Source organism: Aquila chrysaetos, chromosome 2 (assembly GCF_900496995.4).
Source record: "Aquila chrysaetos chrysaetos chromosome 2, bAquChr1.4, whole genome shotgun sequence".
In the NCBI taxonomy this organism is placed as follows: domain Eukaryota; kingdom Metazoa; phylum Chordata; class Aves; order Accipitriformes; family Accipitridae; genus Aquila; species Aquila chrysaetos.
Genome location: NC_044005.1, coordinates 41,627,606 through 41,641,860, shown reverse-complemented (window position 1 = coordinate 41,641,860; position 14,255 = coordinate 41,627,606). Strand labels below are relative to the sequence as shown.

Here is a 14,255-nt window from a genome sequence, read left to right as displayed (position 1 = left end):
CCCCATTATTTAGAAATACCTTTTGCTTTTCCCCATCGCAAATCAGATAACAAGTTTACCCATCAAGGCTCCTAAAGACAACCTCCTTTCATACACAACCTTGATTTCTGCCCCAAAAATTATTTTTGCAAGGAAAAAAAAAAAAAAAAAAAAGTAACTTCACAAATAGCTCTAAAGGAAATTTCCTCTAGGCCAGCAAGCAGAGAATGAGCAAAGCAACCACCAGAGTTCAGATTGACAGAAGGCTCTAAGTGGACTATTCCACTTTTTTTAAGGACGAAAATGTACATCATCTTACGTGAAAGGCAAAAAACCCTGATTTCCGACTAAAAATGAAACCTACATCAATCGAATCAATGGATTGCCCCCAAAATTGGCAGAGATAAGGGATTAAATAAAAGATCTATAAGACTACAGCTCCCTAGTTTACTACCTAGATTAGAAGAATTCTCCAAAAAAAGAAATTAATCTAGAAGACATGCAGTCCAAAGTGCTGCAGTCCCAGTACTCTGAAAGCCAGATCTGCAAATATCATGTAGAAATTGTATATTTGTTTTCTAAAAAACTGTATGTCTACCTAATACAGGCAAGTACAAAAAACTGTCTACATACAAAATCTAAACAGAAGAAACAGAAGTGAGATACCATGTTGAAACAGCCTAGATTAACAATAACATCCATTAACCAAAACTAATCTGTTAAAAGAGATTTGTTCCGCATTGTAGTCACTCTAAACACTTGCTTTATGGCTTTAATAAGACACACTACAGTTCTAATATGTTTAGTTTTAGCCTGAGGCTTCTATTGATATTTTGGCCATCGATCTTCCTTAGCATTACCCTTAGGTAGTCGTTACTTCATTTATTACGGTGATCCACAAACTCAAAGTTATGGAAGAAAATGCACGGCAGACACTGAAGGAAAAGAGAAGCCATGGATAATGTGGTCATGCAGGAAAGCAAATTTCTCCTCAAATCATCCTAGAATATCTCATTTTATAAGGTGTAGGTTGACCAGTCTAATCAGATTTCTTGAATCATAAGGCATTCAACCCATCCTTAAGTATCTAAAAAATGAAGATTCATCCATGAAGTGATGGGAACAACTTATTTAAATTCCAATTCTAACAAAAATTCTAGATCAAGAACAGATTTATTACTTGAGCAGCAAGCACCCCTGTGATCACCATATTGGTCGTAAAAACTTTAGCATACACATGCATGTAATACATATGCATTCTGTATACATATACATACATGCACTCAAATATATAGGCATGTATTTATTTTCAGATATTCACAGTGCTAAGGAACAAAAGAAAAAAGAAACAAATTAGCTGACTGCCTTTTTATTTTAATTAAGTTGTTCAATTTTTTTAACTACCTAGCAACAATTTTTTTTAATAAAAATTATGCTTACCTGGGGCATAAAGACACCAAATTTTAAAAAGCAACTGAAAATTAAATCCACATTTATCGAATACTTGCATAACAGCACTTAAAAAAGAAAAATGTCATGCTTAGCTGGGGGTTCTCAGAAAGGTATCAAATTCTAAAAAGGTAACTGAAAATTGAATTCCTTCATCACAGGTGTCTATTTTTTATATGTCCGATTTAGGATGAGTGGAAAGTAAATTATTCTTAACATAATTAAACTTCATAATTCAATGTTCCTCCTTAAATGTGTTTCCTCTTATAACTTGTTTTTATTTTTGTTTTAACTTACCTATACCGCACTATGGCTTTAGCAAGTTCCCCTCCCAATTTGGTTACTGGATTTGTTCAAATGGGGGTGTGTGGGATGTGACCCCTTGACATGCTCTCTTTCCAAAGCACAAGAGAATCTGTCTGTAGCTCTTCTATCTTAGTAAGTCGTGTTCCCAAGAGATGGCATAAGTTTAGCTTCTGCGTTTGTTGGAACAGAGGACATCATAGCTTCAAGAAAAAAAGCTTTCCTGAAAATCTGCCAGAAGAGTAGAATGGGTTCTCACACAGTCTAACTCACAAACATTTCAAGCATTCCTGTGCAAAGCTTTTAATTCTATTTAAATGTTGTCCAGAGAAGGAAGGACAGGAAGGAGGGAAAGAGAGGGAAGAAGGGCAGAGAGAGAACTCTCTCAAGCAGGCTGGCTGCCTTCTGGTAAGCACACTAAATTATATCCTCAACCTATACGTCACCCAGGAAATATCCATTATATTCACAAGAGAAACAAGAATATTCCTCTTATTATTTCTAAAAGCTGCACTAGGCTAAACTTCAGACCTATCCCATACCCTCTGTGTCTCCTAGGAGAAGTAATTTATTCCTTGCGTCAAAATCTCTTTAGTATACTATATTCAATTGTATAAAATTACACACAAAACTATCAAAAAACCAGAAGCTGCCAAATAAAGCACACCCCTAAGTTAAAATTGACTGTCCAATGGTAGCTTGGTCCCCTTGTGCACACCAATTGAAATTCAAGTTTGAATACTTTGATTAACACTTTGAGTAGTCCCACCTTCCCTCTGCTCACTCATTCCTTTACCTGAGCACATACCTGTCAAGTGCTCAGTTGCTACAGATATAAAAACCATATAAATGAATAATGTGTTAGTTTTTCTTTATTGACCATATACTGACCAGTGAAGAGGAAATAAAATATTGTATCATCATCAATTAAGTTCTAACTATCTGTCCTGGTTTCATCTGGGATAGAGTTCATTTTCTTTCTAGTAGCTGGTATAGTGTTATGTTTTGGGTTCAGTATGAGAAGAATGTTGATAACACACTGATGTTTTCAGTTGTTGCTAAGTAGTGTTTAGACTAAGTCAGGGATTTTTCAGCTTCTCATGCCCAGCCTGCAAGAAGGCTGGAGGGGCACAAGAAGTTGGGAGGGGACACAGCCAGGACAGCTGACCCAAACTGGCCAAAGGGGTATTCCACACCATGTGACATCGTGCCTAGTATATAAACTGGGGGGAGTTGGCCTGGGGGACAGATCCCTGCTTGGGACCTAACTGATCATCGGTCAGCAAGTGGTGAGCAACTGCATTATGCATCACTTGTTTCATATATTCCGATCCTATTTTTATTATTGTCATTTTATTGTTGTTATTATCATCATTATTAGTTTCTTCCTTTCTGTCCTATTAAACTGTTCTTATCTCAACACATGAGTTTTACCTTTTTCCTTCCGATTCTCTCTCCCATCCCACTGGGTTGGGGGGGGTGAGTGAGCGGCTGTGTGGTGCTTAGCTGCTGGCTGGGGTTAAACCACGACACCATCCCATGCACAGGATGAACTGGGAGTCTAGAAAAGCCTAGGAGCTATGCAAGACAGCTGCAAGCAGAGATGGGGCTTGCACTGCAGCTTTCTGCCCAACACTGGCACAGGCTGCCCTGAGAGGTTGTGGAGTTGCCATCCTTGGACATACTCAAAAACTGACGGGACATGGTCCTGGGCAACCTGTTCTAGGTGACCCTGCTTGAGCAGGGAGTTTGGACAGGATGACCTCCAGAGGTCCCTTCCAGCCTCAACCATTCTGTGATTCAAATGCCTTCACCAGGAGAAATCTTACTTCCTTCTCAATCTCTATTAATCTTCCAATTTCTGCTACAAGTAAGCCCTATGGAAAAGTCATTTTCCAAATTGATTCCACTCAAGAATAAATTTGAAATAGTGTACTGAAAGAGGCAGAGGTCATGAGATAATGCAATTAAGATAAAAACATTATCACGTAACCATAATACTACTATCAGTCGGCTCTCCGCAGCCCCCAGGCACTCACACCCTACTCACTGGGGCCCACAGACTGTAACAGAGGAAAGCCCAGAGGAAGCAGGCCTGAAGACACTCCACTCCAACTGATACTATTCCACCAGAAAATATTTTTGGGCTGCAAACTGAAAATTACTGAATTTTAGGGGGGGGGGGGGAAATCACCTCCACATACATTTGGAGTAAATTGAATTCTGAAATTTCTCAGCTTTTAAATATCTGTATTAGCAACCTTAGTAAAGTTCTTTTGATGGTGGGGGTTTTTTGTCACTTTCTCATTTTTATTAAAAGTTCACTGAAGAAACAGCCATGCCATCACATGGACCATACAGACATATGCATGGCCCAGAAATAAAACCGCCACAATGACCAGGATGAGCTAAGGGAGTAATCATGGCAGCAGCACACCACCACCTTTCCTGTGGAGGGAGCAACATCCACACCATGCCGGTGGGCATTCCCAGATTTTGAAAACAGTAAGCAAAGGTGACACTTGGGAACCTGACACTGGTGAAGAGCATGCGTCAAAGACACTCATTGTCTCCTATCTCTTCTTTTATACTTGATATCTCTAACTTTCTCCAGCCCCATCTCTTTTCCTCCTTTAATCACACATTCATGTCACGTTCTCCTTTTTTAAGATTGCATTAATTCTCAAACTGCATGAAAAAGGGAGACGAAGGGAACCAGGAGGAGTTGCAAAGCTATGTTTCTCAAGTGTAAGCAGTTCTGTCAAAAGAGCAGAGACAGCAATCATTTTGTCCGAGATATTTGACTTTTTCTGTATAACAAAAGCAGTAACCTGTAATCTTTAATGGCTCTTCAGAAACATATGACTACAGAAGCGGTACTTCACAATACTGCTTGAGAAAGAATCATTAGGAGATAATCACTTATCTTGCATGGTAAGATGTCCTCCTCTGTGGGATCAGACTACTAACATTTCTTCCCACACATAAGCATACAGAGATCTTCCCAAAAGTCAATTCCAACCAAACATGCAGGTTTCTCCTACATCTAAAAGGACAGTTTGTAGGTTTTTTCCAAACCTTTCAAGTAAGCATCACATCAGAAAAGATCAGAGGATGAAAAACTGTATTTGCCTACAAACACTGCTATAAAAAGAGCAAAATATCTGTCATTGATATATCCAACGTATCCATATCCAATTTTGTCATTCACAAATGCATTCATTTGTGAATACTGAAAATAATAATAGGAATGAGAGCTAAGTATGTATATAAGGAAAAAGAGACAAAAAGTTAGCAACAAACTCTCTCAATTCACTTTTCACCTATAGATCAAGCATCAAATGAGATTTCTCACCACTATGACAGAATTTCTTTATCATTGCAACAGGTTTATTACGTACATTAATTCAATAGCCTTATTTCCATGACAGTTTTTGATTTACATTCTAAGCACTGTTCTGTTTGAATTCTAAAGTCTTTTCAAACTGTTTGCATTAGGCAATACTATAAGCAGCAGCTCTACTTTAACTGCACTGATTGACACACTGATCTTTTAGTGCAAAAGTGACTGCATAAATTTCAAGACTATATTTTTACATATATGCATTAATGTAATCAGTGAAAAGAAGGAATACTAATATTTATAAACGTTAAACAACAAATTATGAAGGAATAGACACTGCCAGTAGCACAAACTAAAACCTGTACCTGGTCCAATATTCCAGTTCAAAGGAATAGTAAAACAGCTTAGTTTGTGCACAACATAAATCTGTCAAGCATGAGATGGCAATACCAGCTGCCTGTCAAAACAGCTGGTAGAAGCAGGTTTTTAAAAGTAAATATATAAAATGCTGGGGACCTACTGATTTCAAGCAGCTGCCATTCAACATAAATATCAAATGCTAAAGACTGCTTTACTTAATGCACAGAACAGTTGTTACTAGTTAAACAGAGATTAGCAGGACAACAGATCCCAGAAAACTTTTATCCTGATATTATCTATCCAATTGAGCAACCATAAAAGACATTTTAAAAGGATAAACACACAGAAGTTCTTTGATAAGTATGCAGAATACTTAAAAATTCTTTAGAAAGCAAACTTCAAAGGATTCTTGAATTAATATTTTCATATAAAGCTTCTGCTTTTAAATTTTTAGTTCAGTTTTTCCTTCTGTTTATTTTGGTATAAAATTATCAGTTTTCTAATGCACAGAAAATAAGATCCAACTGCAGTACAGAACACTTTGCATTATTTTTAGTAAAACTAACAAGGAGACAAGGCAATCTATTTCAACCTGAAAGATATATGTTCCCCAAAGAAGAGACTTAAAAAATAAGCACTAGAAATTAATTAGCATATTTGTTTTTCCCTGCCTTAAATCAAACTCAATTTTTTTTTAGGAGCATAAATTCTACCATCCCAGGCAGGGCACAGTTCAGTGAGTTAAAACAGAAGCTTACTCTAGGTTTTTTGTCACATAAGCACTACGTAGCTGTTCATGATGCATTTCACATTCTCTGGCAAAGTACAGCCAATGTTTTAGTAGAGAATTTAAGCTTCAAAAATGACTCGATTACAAAAATATCTGTTTTCTGACATATCAGTCACATGGCTCCTTTACATAACATAGCTGGGAACCAGCCATGTACCAAACTTTGGTCTGCTCTGGATGTCAGTATTTACACTGAAAGAAGCAAGTTTGGTTTCAAAAGTTATCTTCTATTGGCACAACATGGGTAACATTCAAGACTGTCTAACATTGTCCTAACAAAACATCAACTCTGACCTGAAGACATAAAAGAACTGTTTGATCTCTACATTCATTTAAACTTTGGCCCCCAAGCCAAAGCAGGGTACCAATTAATGTTAAAAGATGCTTTAATGATGCAGGTGTTTGCCCACTGGGAATGAGACTCATAACAACAGCACACACTACTAAAGCTTCGTCTACAGTAGAATCTGCCTTGATTCCAGTAGCCTCCAACAACTACCAGTTTAGCTGAACCAGAGCAAACCAGTGACAACCAGAGAAGCAGAAGTAACCACCAGCACCATTGGTTACTGTTTCGGCTGCTGGAAAGCTAAAACTAATGTCATCTTCAGGGTAAACAATGTACAGACCCAGGCTGTTCAACCTCTTTGAAACTGCAGGTCAGGTGTCAGCTTTAAATCATGATCATCTCCAACATCACAAGAGTGCAGCTTCAGTTCATGGGGGTAAGCGCTTGAATGCAAATGGGTACCCAAGGAGACATTTGAAGTGAACTCACGGCCTGTAGTTCTCTCTCTGCCGTGCCATAGATATCTCTACCATACTGCCTACCAACTGGACACTCTAGCCTAAATATGCTACCAAATTAGCAGGACAGTACTAAGTAGGTTCAACAGGCAAAACAAAGTAGCCAGAAATTCTAGAAGTAATTCCCATTTCTTTGAGGCATCCAATCTAAACACATTTCATGTTCCAAATTTTTCGGTCAAACCTGCGCTAGGTAGATAGCAATGCACAATTAACACATCAACACCAGGGGAAACAGGAATTCACTATCACATATTAAAGCAAAACAATGTGCAAAGTACGTATCTTGGGGGAAAAAAAGTTATTCTCCCTAGAAAACTAGCAAAATCATCATCTTTGCAGAATTATTTGTAGTATTCTGTGAGACTTTAAAATCAAGGTTTTTCTTTAAGTTCTGACTATTCATTTGACAGATCCTTTTAATTTTGTTTCTAGAGAAAAAAAGGAAAATACTTTGATTCTTTCCTTGTTTGATCCTTAACATCTATGCCACGGTCTCCTACCTTCGAAGGAACAGATTAACTGTCAAAGTTCTTAGCACCAGCCTGCACTTCAAAAATTGCAACTACAGTGGATATTTATAAAGTAATTCATTGATTTGGTATAGTTATGTTTGGGGACACCCCCCCCCCCCCAAAAAAAAAAAAAAAAAACCCAAAACCAAAACAACCACTAGGTTTTTGTATTAATTCCTGTCTACTCAAACTTGTCTTACAACCACTCAATTTTCCAATTATCATGAATTTTAAGATCCATTGTATATGCAGTCTAATTCTGCAGTGAATGAATGTTTAATAAAATTCAGGCAAATCTATCTGTATTTAGCACTCACTCAGCATCTCCCAAATGCTTTCCCTTATATACCAAAATCAACCTGTTTATCCCTAGCTTCTCTACTGCTCTGGGATCTAGAAGCGACTTAAACAGTTGCATGCTATCAGGAACATCCACTTGCAGCTACGTTTTCCTGAAGCCACATAACTCTCGCAGTACTGTAACTGTACCACAGCAGAACTACAGCAACCATAATTTGTGCACTTCATGTGGACTTGAGCAAAGATTACGGATACTTTCACAATCGCAGTTGGCTGCTGCACTAAAAAGCCACAAAAATTACCAAGAAGTATGAGTAAACATGAAAGCAGGCAAGGAAGGAAAAACCACAGCATTGGCTCAATGCCATAACAAAATGAAAGCACTTCAATAGAGTGCCAAATGTATAAGGACGCAAGCAGGACCTTGGCGATGCTCCAGTTACCTGTTGCAACTTCATGGACTCCACTTGGACACTGATACAAGTGCACAGTATACACTGTTCTGCTAATACACTGCACCGTTCTAAAAACAGTGGCTTTAACTATATGCAATTCAGGGCTTATTTACACAAAACAATATGCTGGTTTACCTAAAGATGAAATTTTAAACTGATTCAGCTTAACATAAACTGATGTAAAATTATATGGACATGTCATCTGGTCTAAGCAGGTTAATTCAGTTTAGGATAGGTTAGATTCAAAACTGGAAGAAGTCACTGCAACTCCAAAATAAGATGCCTGACTGAGATTTCATTAATCTCAAGAAATCACCTGTATATGAATATCCCCTCCATATTACTATTTGATTACCACACAGCTACAGAAGCAAGGCTCTTCGCATGCATTTTCTGAACTATATAATGGCATCGAATGACTCAAAACAAGATCTGAAAACACTTTTGAATGCACAAGTGCCTGTATCATGTTTTGCTTCCTGAGATGAAAATTCAAAATCAAGTTATTTTCCTGCCTTTAAAAGACATATCCTAACAATAAAGCTTTCCTCTCCTTGGACACCACTACCCCACTTACATCTATACTTTTATATAGGAGTATTGACTGCTGACAAAAGATGGGACTTCTGAAAAAATCCCTTTTCTCCAAAAATATTACTGAGAAAGTACACATATGTCAAAATTTAAAGATGTAGTATAAATTAAAATCTTTGAAATATTTTAATACCTAAACCCTGCTCATATATTCCAGACAGCAGCCACCAAAGCAGGCAGGAGTCAAACTGGAATTTGTTTAGAACACAGAGGGACAAACAACCACAGGGCTGGATTCAGCCTGCAAAGCAGGCTTTTATTAGGCCACTGGAAATGCCTGCTAGCCAACTACTAGACAAGCCAGGTCCAGCCCATCAATCAGCCAAGCAAACTGCAGATGCTGTTGGGAAAGAAAAGAAAGTGAACTTAAGTTTGGAAGACAGGGCTTACTACTAGGTCAGTGCCAGGGCAGCCTGAATTCAGCCCTCTCTCTTTCACAGCAGCTCAGCTCAGGAAGCAATACGGCCACTATAGGGAAGTAGAGGGCAGAGATGGGACCCGACTTCAACTAATGCAGTGAAACGCCAACTCAGGTATTTGCAACTACAGCCATCCAACCTGAAAAGTTGGAGTTAAGTGCACAGAAGACACCACCGAGTTGGGCTGGGCGCAGAACAGTTTATTACCTGAGTCATCACCATCCACTCCAGAATCAGGCTGGCTCCTGCAGAATCATTCAGGTAATCCTGCATCATGCACCCAGCACTCTGGGAAAGTTTACTAGTCATGCAGCCAGATCTGGTGCTACTCTGCAACCAACAGCACCCAAAGCCAGAGATGAAAAAGGAGAGCTAGAAACAGTCTGACTGGGCTGACACTGAGACAGATTCGGCGAGCTCAGTAAGGCCAAAGCTCCCTCCAGCCAGTTGTTTCTGCTCCGCACTTCTTCAACTTCCTGATTACAGCATCACAGGGAAAGGGCGTTCAGACCAGCTGTGCATAGTGAAAACACATGTCAGTCAGGAAATGTTAGTTTCTGACCTGAAGACATAACTAATACCATCTTTAGTACAACAGTAAATTGGCACAGTGTACTGCTTCCAGATTACAGCTGTCTCTGGCATCAGTATAGCCAGGTTTGCAATCTAACTTCATGAATGCTGTCAGACTCAACCTAAGTTCATAACCCTAGCTCTCCTTCTCCCTTAATACAATACCCTCATCCCATACTCCCTGTCAGAATTCCTGCAGTTTGCTTGGATATATGGCAAACAACACAGCCTGGGTGGCTACCCGCCTCTCTTGGAATAATGGTAATTCTGGCACAGACACTCTCAATTGGCTGAAACCACATAAAAATTAGGAAAACTTAGTGGGCCAGCATCGACTCTGAGCAGCTGAAGATCTCTTCAACATCTTTCCCCATGTTTTTCACAATACCATTATTACCAGTTTTACGCATTGCCTGGGCTAATTCAGCCTCTTATGTGTCCCAATAATGAAAGGTTGATTGCATTGCTTTGGTGCTGATTGCAACTATCGCCCTCAGTACCTCTCTGACTCTATACACGGCTCTCAAGCTTAAGAAGTTGCCTGACTCGGGTTGTATTTTTTGACGCTATAATGCAATCAAATTACATTTTTACTAGTTTAAAATCAAATTGTCTCTAACATAGAAAAAAATCTACACATAGGCCTGTTATGGCCAGAGAAATACACTTCACTTTAGAAATGACTCTGTAGTCCCAGACTGCATCCTTATGATTTGCAGATATCCTTACAATTCTGAGAGGAAAGGTACAAAGAACAATGGTTGTTGGCTTAGCACTGCCACCTGCAAGAGAAATTCCAAGAATAAACATCTCCTAATTTCTATCTTCCTAATTTTATTAATGTTGTATAGCATCACGTAAAAAGTAGCAGCTATTCTACAAGCTTGCCAGTGCCCAACTTTCAAACATCCACAGTCAAGAGTTTCCAAACCATACTATGTATTCAGGTTGTTACAGGAAAATGTAACGTTTCTGACACATGTTCAGACTCCCTTTCTTAAACTGACAGCCTTTGGGTTTTAAACTCCTCTAGCCAAAGTGTTTGCAATATAGTCATCACTTCACGAGGTTGTGAAGGAAAGCATAGGTCCTTACCTACTATCACTAAGACAGATTCAACACCAAGTTCTGTTCAGTAAAGGAATATTAAATCCATAGGTGATTAAAGTAATTTACAGAAAAAAAGAGAGGATAATTCTGTTCAGCCAATAAACAATCATCTCCATCCTTTCTAAACTTCACTGTTTGTTGCTTCATTCACACTCTGCGGAACAATAACCTTTTTTGTTCCCCAGTAAAGTCACCTTTAATTAAGAAAGGTAAAGTCAGAAAAAGGATAAAAGATGCACGTACAAGGACGCAGGACAGTCTTTGAAGCTTTCTACAGTCTGATCTCGTTTAATTACGTAGAGATCAGATGAAGACACGGGACAGGGGGTGGGAGACGCTGCGGGGAGCTGGCGGCAAACCAGCCGCCTGACAGGCTCGCCGGGCCCAGGGCACGGCTGGTCCTCCGGGGCAGAGGCGGCCGCCGGCGCCGACAGCCAGCCCAGGCCGCCGGCACAGGAGCTGTACCGGGCAGCGGCTGGGTGCGCTCTCCCACCCCGCCGGCGGCGCAGGGGCGGCAGCGGGCCGCCCGCTCTCCCCCCCGCGCTCCGGCCCCACGGACCGCGGCCGCTACGCCGTCGCGCCTCGGCAGGTGCCGCCGGCAACAGCGGGCGCACAATGGCGCGTCCCGCCCCTCCACGGCGCCTCACGGCAGCCCCACCACGGAGGACGCAGCCCCCGCGGCGCCGCCCCTCGAGCGGAGGCGGGGGGGCCGCCGGCTCCCTCCGCGGCCGGCAGCGGGGCGCCCCGCGGCAGGAAAAGCTCGACCGAGCGGCGGGGTGGCAGGGCGAGCGGGGGGCAAGGGGGAACCGCGCCGTCGCGCCGGGCTGCAGCCTCACCACGGCTCGGTCCTGGAGCTGCACGGGGACCCGGCCGCCCACCGCTCCCGCTCCGGGCCCTCCGTCGCCTCCGTCCGCCATTTTGAGAGCGAGGGACGCGGCCGGCGACGCCGTCACCGCCCGGAAGGAGCCGCCGCCGTCACCCGGCCGCTGCGCTGCGCCGCGTCGCGACCGCAGCCCGCCCCTCGCGGCGGCCCGGGCTCGCACCGCGCAGGCGCCGCCCGCCGTGCGCGCATGCTCCCTGGCGCCCAGCCGTTCCGGGCTGAGGGGCGGTGAGGGGGAGGCCGGCGGGGCAGGCGGCGGTGCGCCCTGTCTTGGGGGCGGCAGCGCGGAGGAGGCGGGTGGCTGAGGGCGGGAGACGTCCGGCAGTTGAAGGCCGGGAGGGGAGGCGAGCGCCGTCGCCATGGCCCGGCCCGCTCAGGAGCGCTGTGAGGGGCTGGGGAGGCCCGGATCCGTCCGGCAGCGCCTCCTGCCTCCCGCGGGAGGCCGAAGCAAAGCGCTTCCCCGGGATCTGTCGGGTCGGGCCGCAAGCTAAAGTTGGGTTGATCCTACCCGCAGAGTTACATGGATGAAGTTCCTCTGCGGGCACTTAAACTCCAGAGTGTGGGTGTTTGCTTAGGGCCCTGCGTTAATAGCAAGATAATAGCTGAAGTAATTTTCACGTACACTGATGCAGATTCACACTACTTCAGCAGACACAGCATGTGTCTCCCATTTGGGCCAAGCAAAGGCAAAATTCTATGAACTTTGTGCCAGTGTAGGAGGCAGCAGTAGCTTTAGGCACATGCCTGTCTCCAAGGTCAAAATTTTTCCTCCACACCTTGCTACAGCATATCATAACTGTTCTGGGTACTCTGCATTTGCTACTCTGGCAGAAGATTAAGGCATTTAGGAACTTGGCTGATAAGTGACAAACCTGGCCTAAGTGCTGCTGGAAGTTTTCCAAGTTGCTGCAAACCAGTCCAGCTGTGCGATTCCCTGTGTTTGTACCTTTCCAGGGCTGGGGAAATAGGCAAATAGCCATAGCTTTGGAACTTGCAGGCATATATACTAACCACCTATCGAATGTCTAATATCTGTTTTGAAGAAGACTGCAGGAGGTAGAAATAAACGGACGCCTGTAAAGTTGAAAGCAGACGACGTTTAATGCTAAAACACACACATATTTATAATCACAAATTCTGCAAAGTCACTGTACACGCGCACAAGCATAAAATATGATTGGTTATATCAACTCTGTACACGCGCATAAATGTAAGACATAATTGGTTATACCAACTCTGTACACGTGCATAAACATAGGACATAATTGGTTATACCAACTAAAACATGCGAAACTTGTCTCAGTCTAATTGGTCAAGATAAACTGCCGAATTGAGGTTCTTTGTGCCAAGTTCCCTTTATCGTGGAATGCGCACCTGTGTTCTTCTAATTGGCATCTTTCTTTTTTTGTCTTCTTTATTCTGTTCAAGGTCTTCTAAAGGCGTCTGAAATGCTCTTGCGACCGTTAGTTAAATATGTGTCCACAAAAGACTGCCTCCTTCCATTGTAGTCTTACTGCTTCAAGCCTCCAAGCAACTTTTCCATGTTCCTCAGTTATCAGTATGGATGGGATAAAGTTTGCAGGTGACCTTTTCAGGTATATTCAATAGATTTTTCTCCCCATACCTGGCCACAGGTACTCTCAAAGTTCTTCTCTTCTGTCTTCAGAACATCTGACTGTAGCTCTTCTGTGGTAGCTACCACTTATCTTCATTTTAAGAAGTCACTGCAGACTTACTTACGTTATTGAAATCTGTCACTTAAAATTACTGTGTAGATATTGTCACTGAGACAGGTTTAGGCATGAGACGTAAAAAAAGACAAAGTGAATTTTGCCATTGAGCCACTTAACAATCAATTCAAAGCTTCATCTAGTTTTGTCTGTACGTGTTGCAGATCTGTACACAATCTTTTTCGATAGCACAGCTGACCGCTAACCAGCAGTGTTTGCACAACAGCCAAGTTTAGACTGTGATTACTGGAGTCCTCCTCGTGTTTTAGCATCAACAGTAGCAACTGTATAATCCAACCTCCAACACAGTCGAGCAAGAGAAGCAAGGCTGTGATTCCAAGATGGCAACAAACGCATTCAAGCAGTGGGAGGGCTGCCTGCAGTCCCCTCTGCTGTGAGACAAGCGTCTTTCATGGCCGTATCTTTTAGCTGAACTACCAGTATGGTTTCGCTTTACTGGGGGACTTTTAGAAGAAGTTAGGCTAGCGTAAACCAGCTGCTTTAGTTGAACAAGAGTATAGACTTATTAAACAAAATCATACAAAAAAGAAAGGTTTGGAACCCACATATGCTGGGAGACAGCAAAATAAGTGGCAGCGAACCTCTGAAAAAAGTAAGTTGGCACCACTACCCAGGCAGAAGGCACAA

The 14,255-nt window shown here is 42.2% G+C and overlaps 1 protein-coding gene across 6 annotated transcripts in view; it reads right to left on the bottom strand.

Moving 5' to 3' along the window:
- Positions 1-12,022, bottom strand: part of UBR1 (ubiquitin protein ligase E3 component n-recognin 1) — a 73,711-nt gene extending 61,689 nt beyond the window's left edge. For 4 of the 6 annotated variants that reach the window (XM_030039123.2, XM_030039114.2, XM_030039133.2 and 1 more), the window contains exon 1: positions 11,834-12,022. In XM_030039123.2, coding sequence (XP_029894983.1) covers positions 11,834-11,914 — 81 coding nt within the window. In that variant the 5' untranslated portion in view covers positions 11,915-12,022. Of the gene's footprint in view, positions 1-11,240; positions 11,259-11,833 lie in introns of those variants that run through there. The other 2 variants (XM_030039104.2, XM_030039143.2) reach the window with 2 other exon arrangements.
- Positions 12,023-14,255: the final 2,233 nt, after the last annotated feature.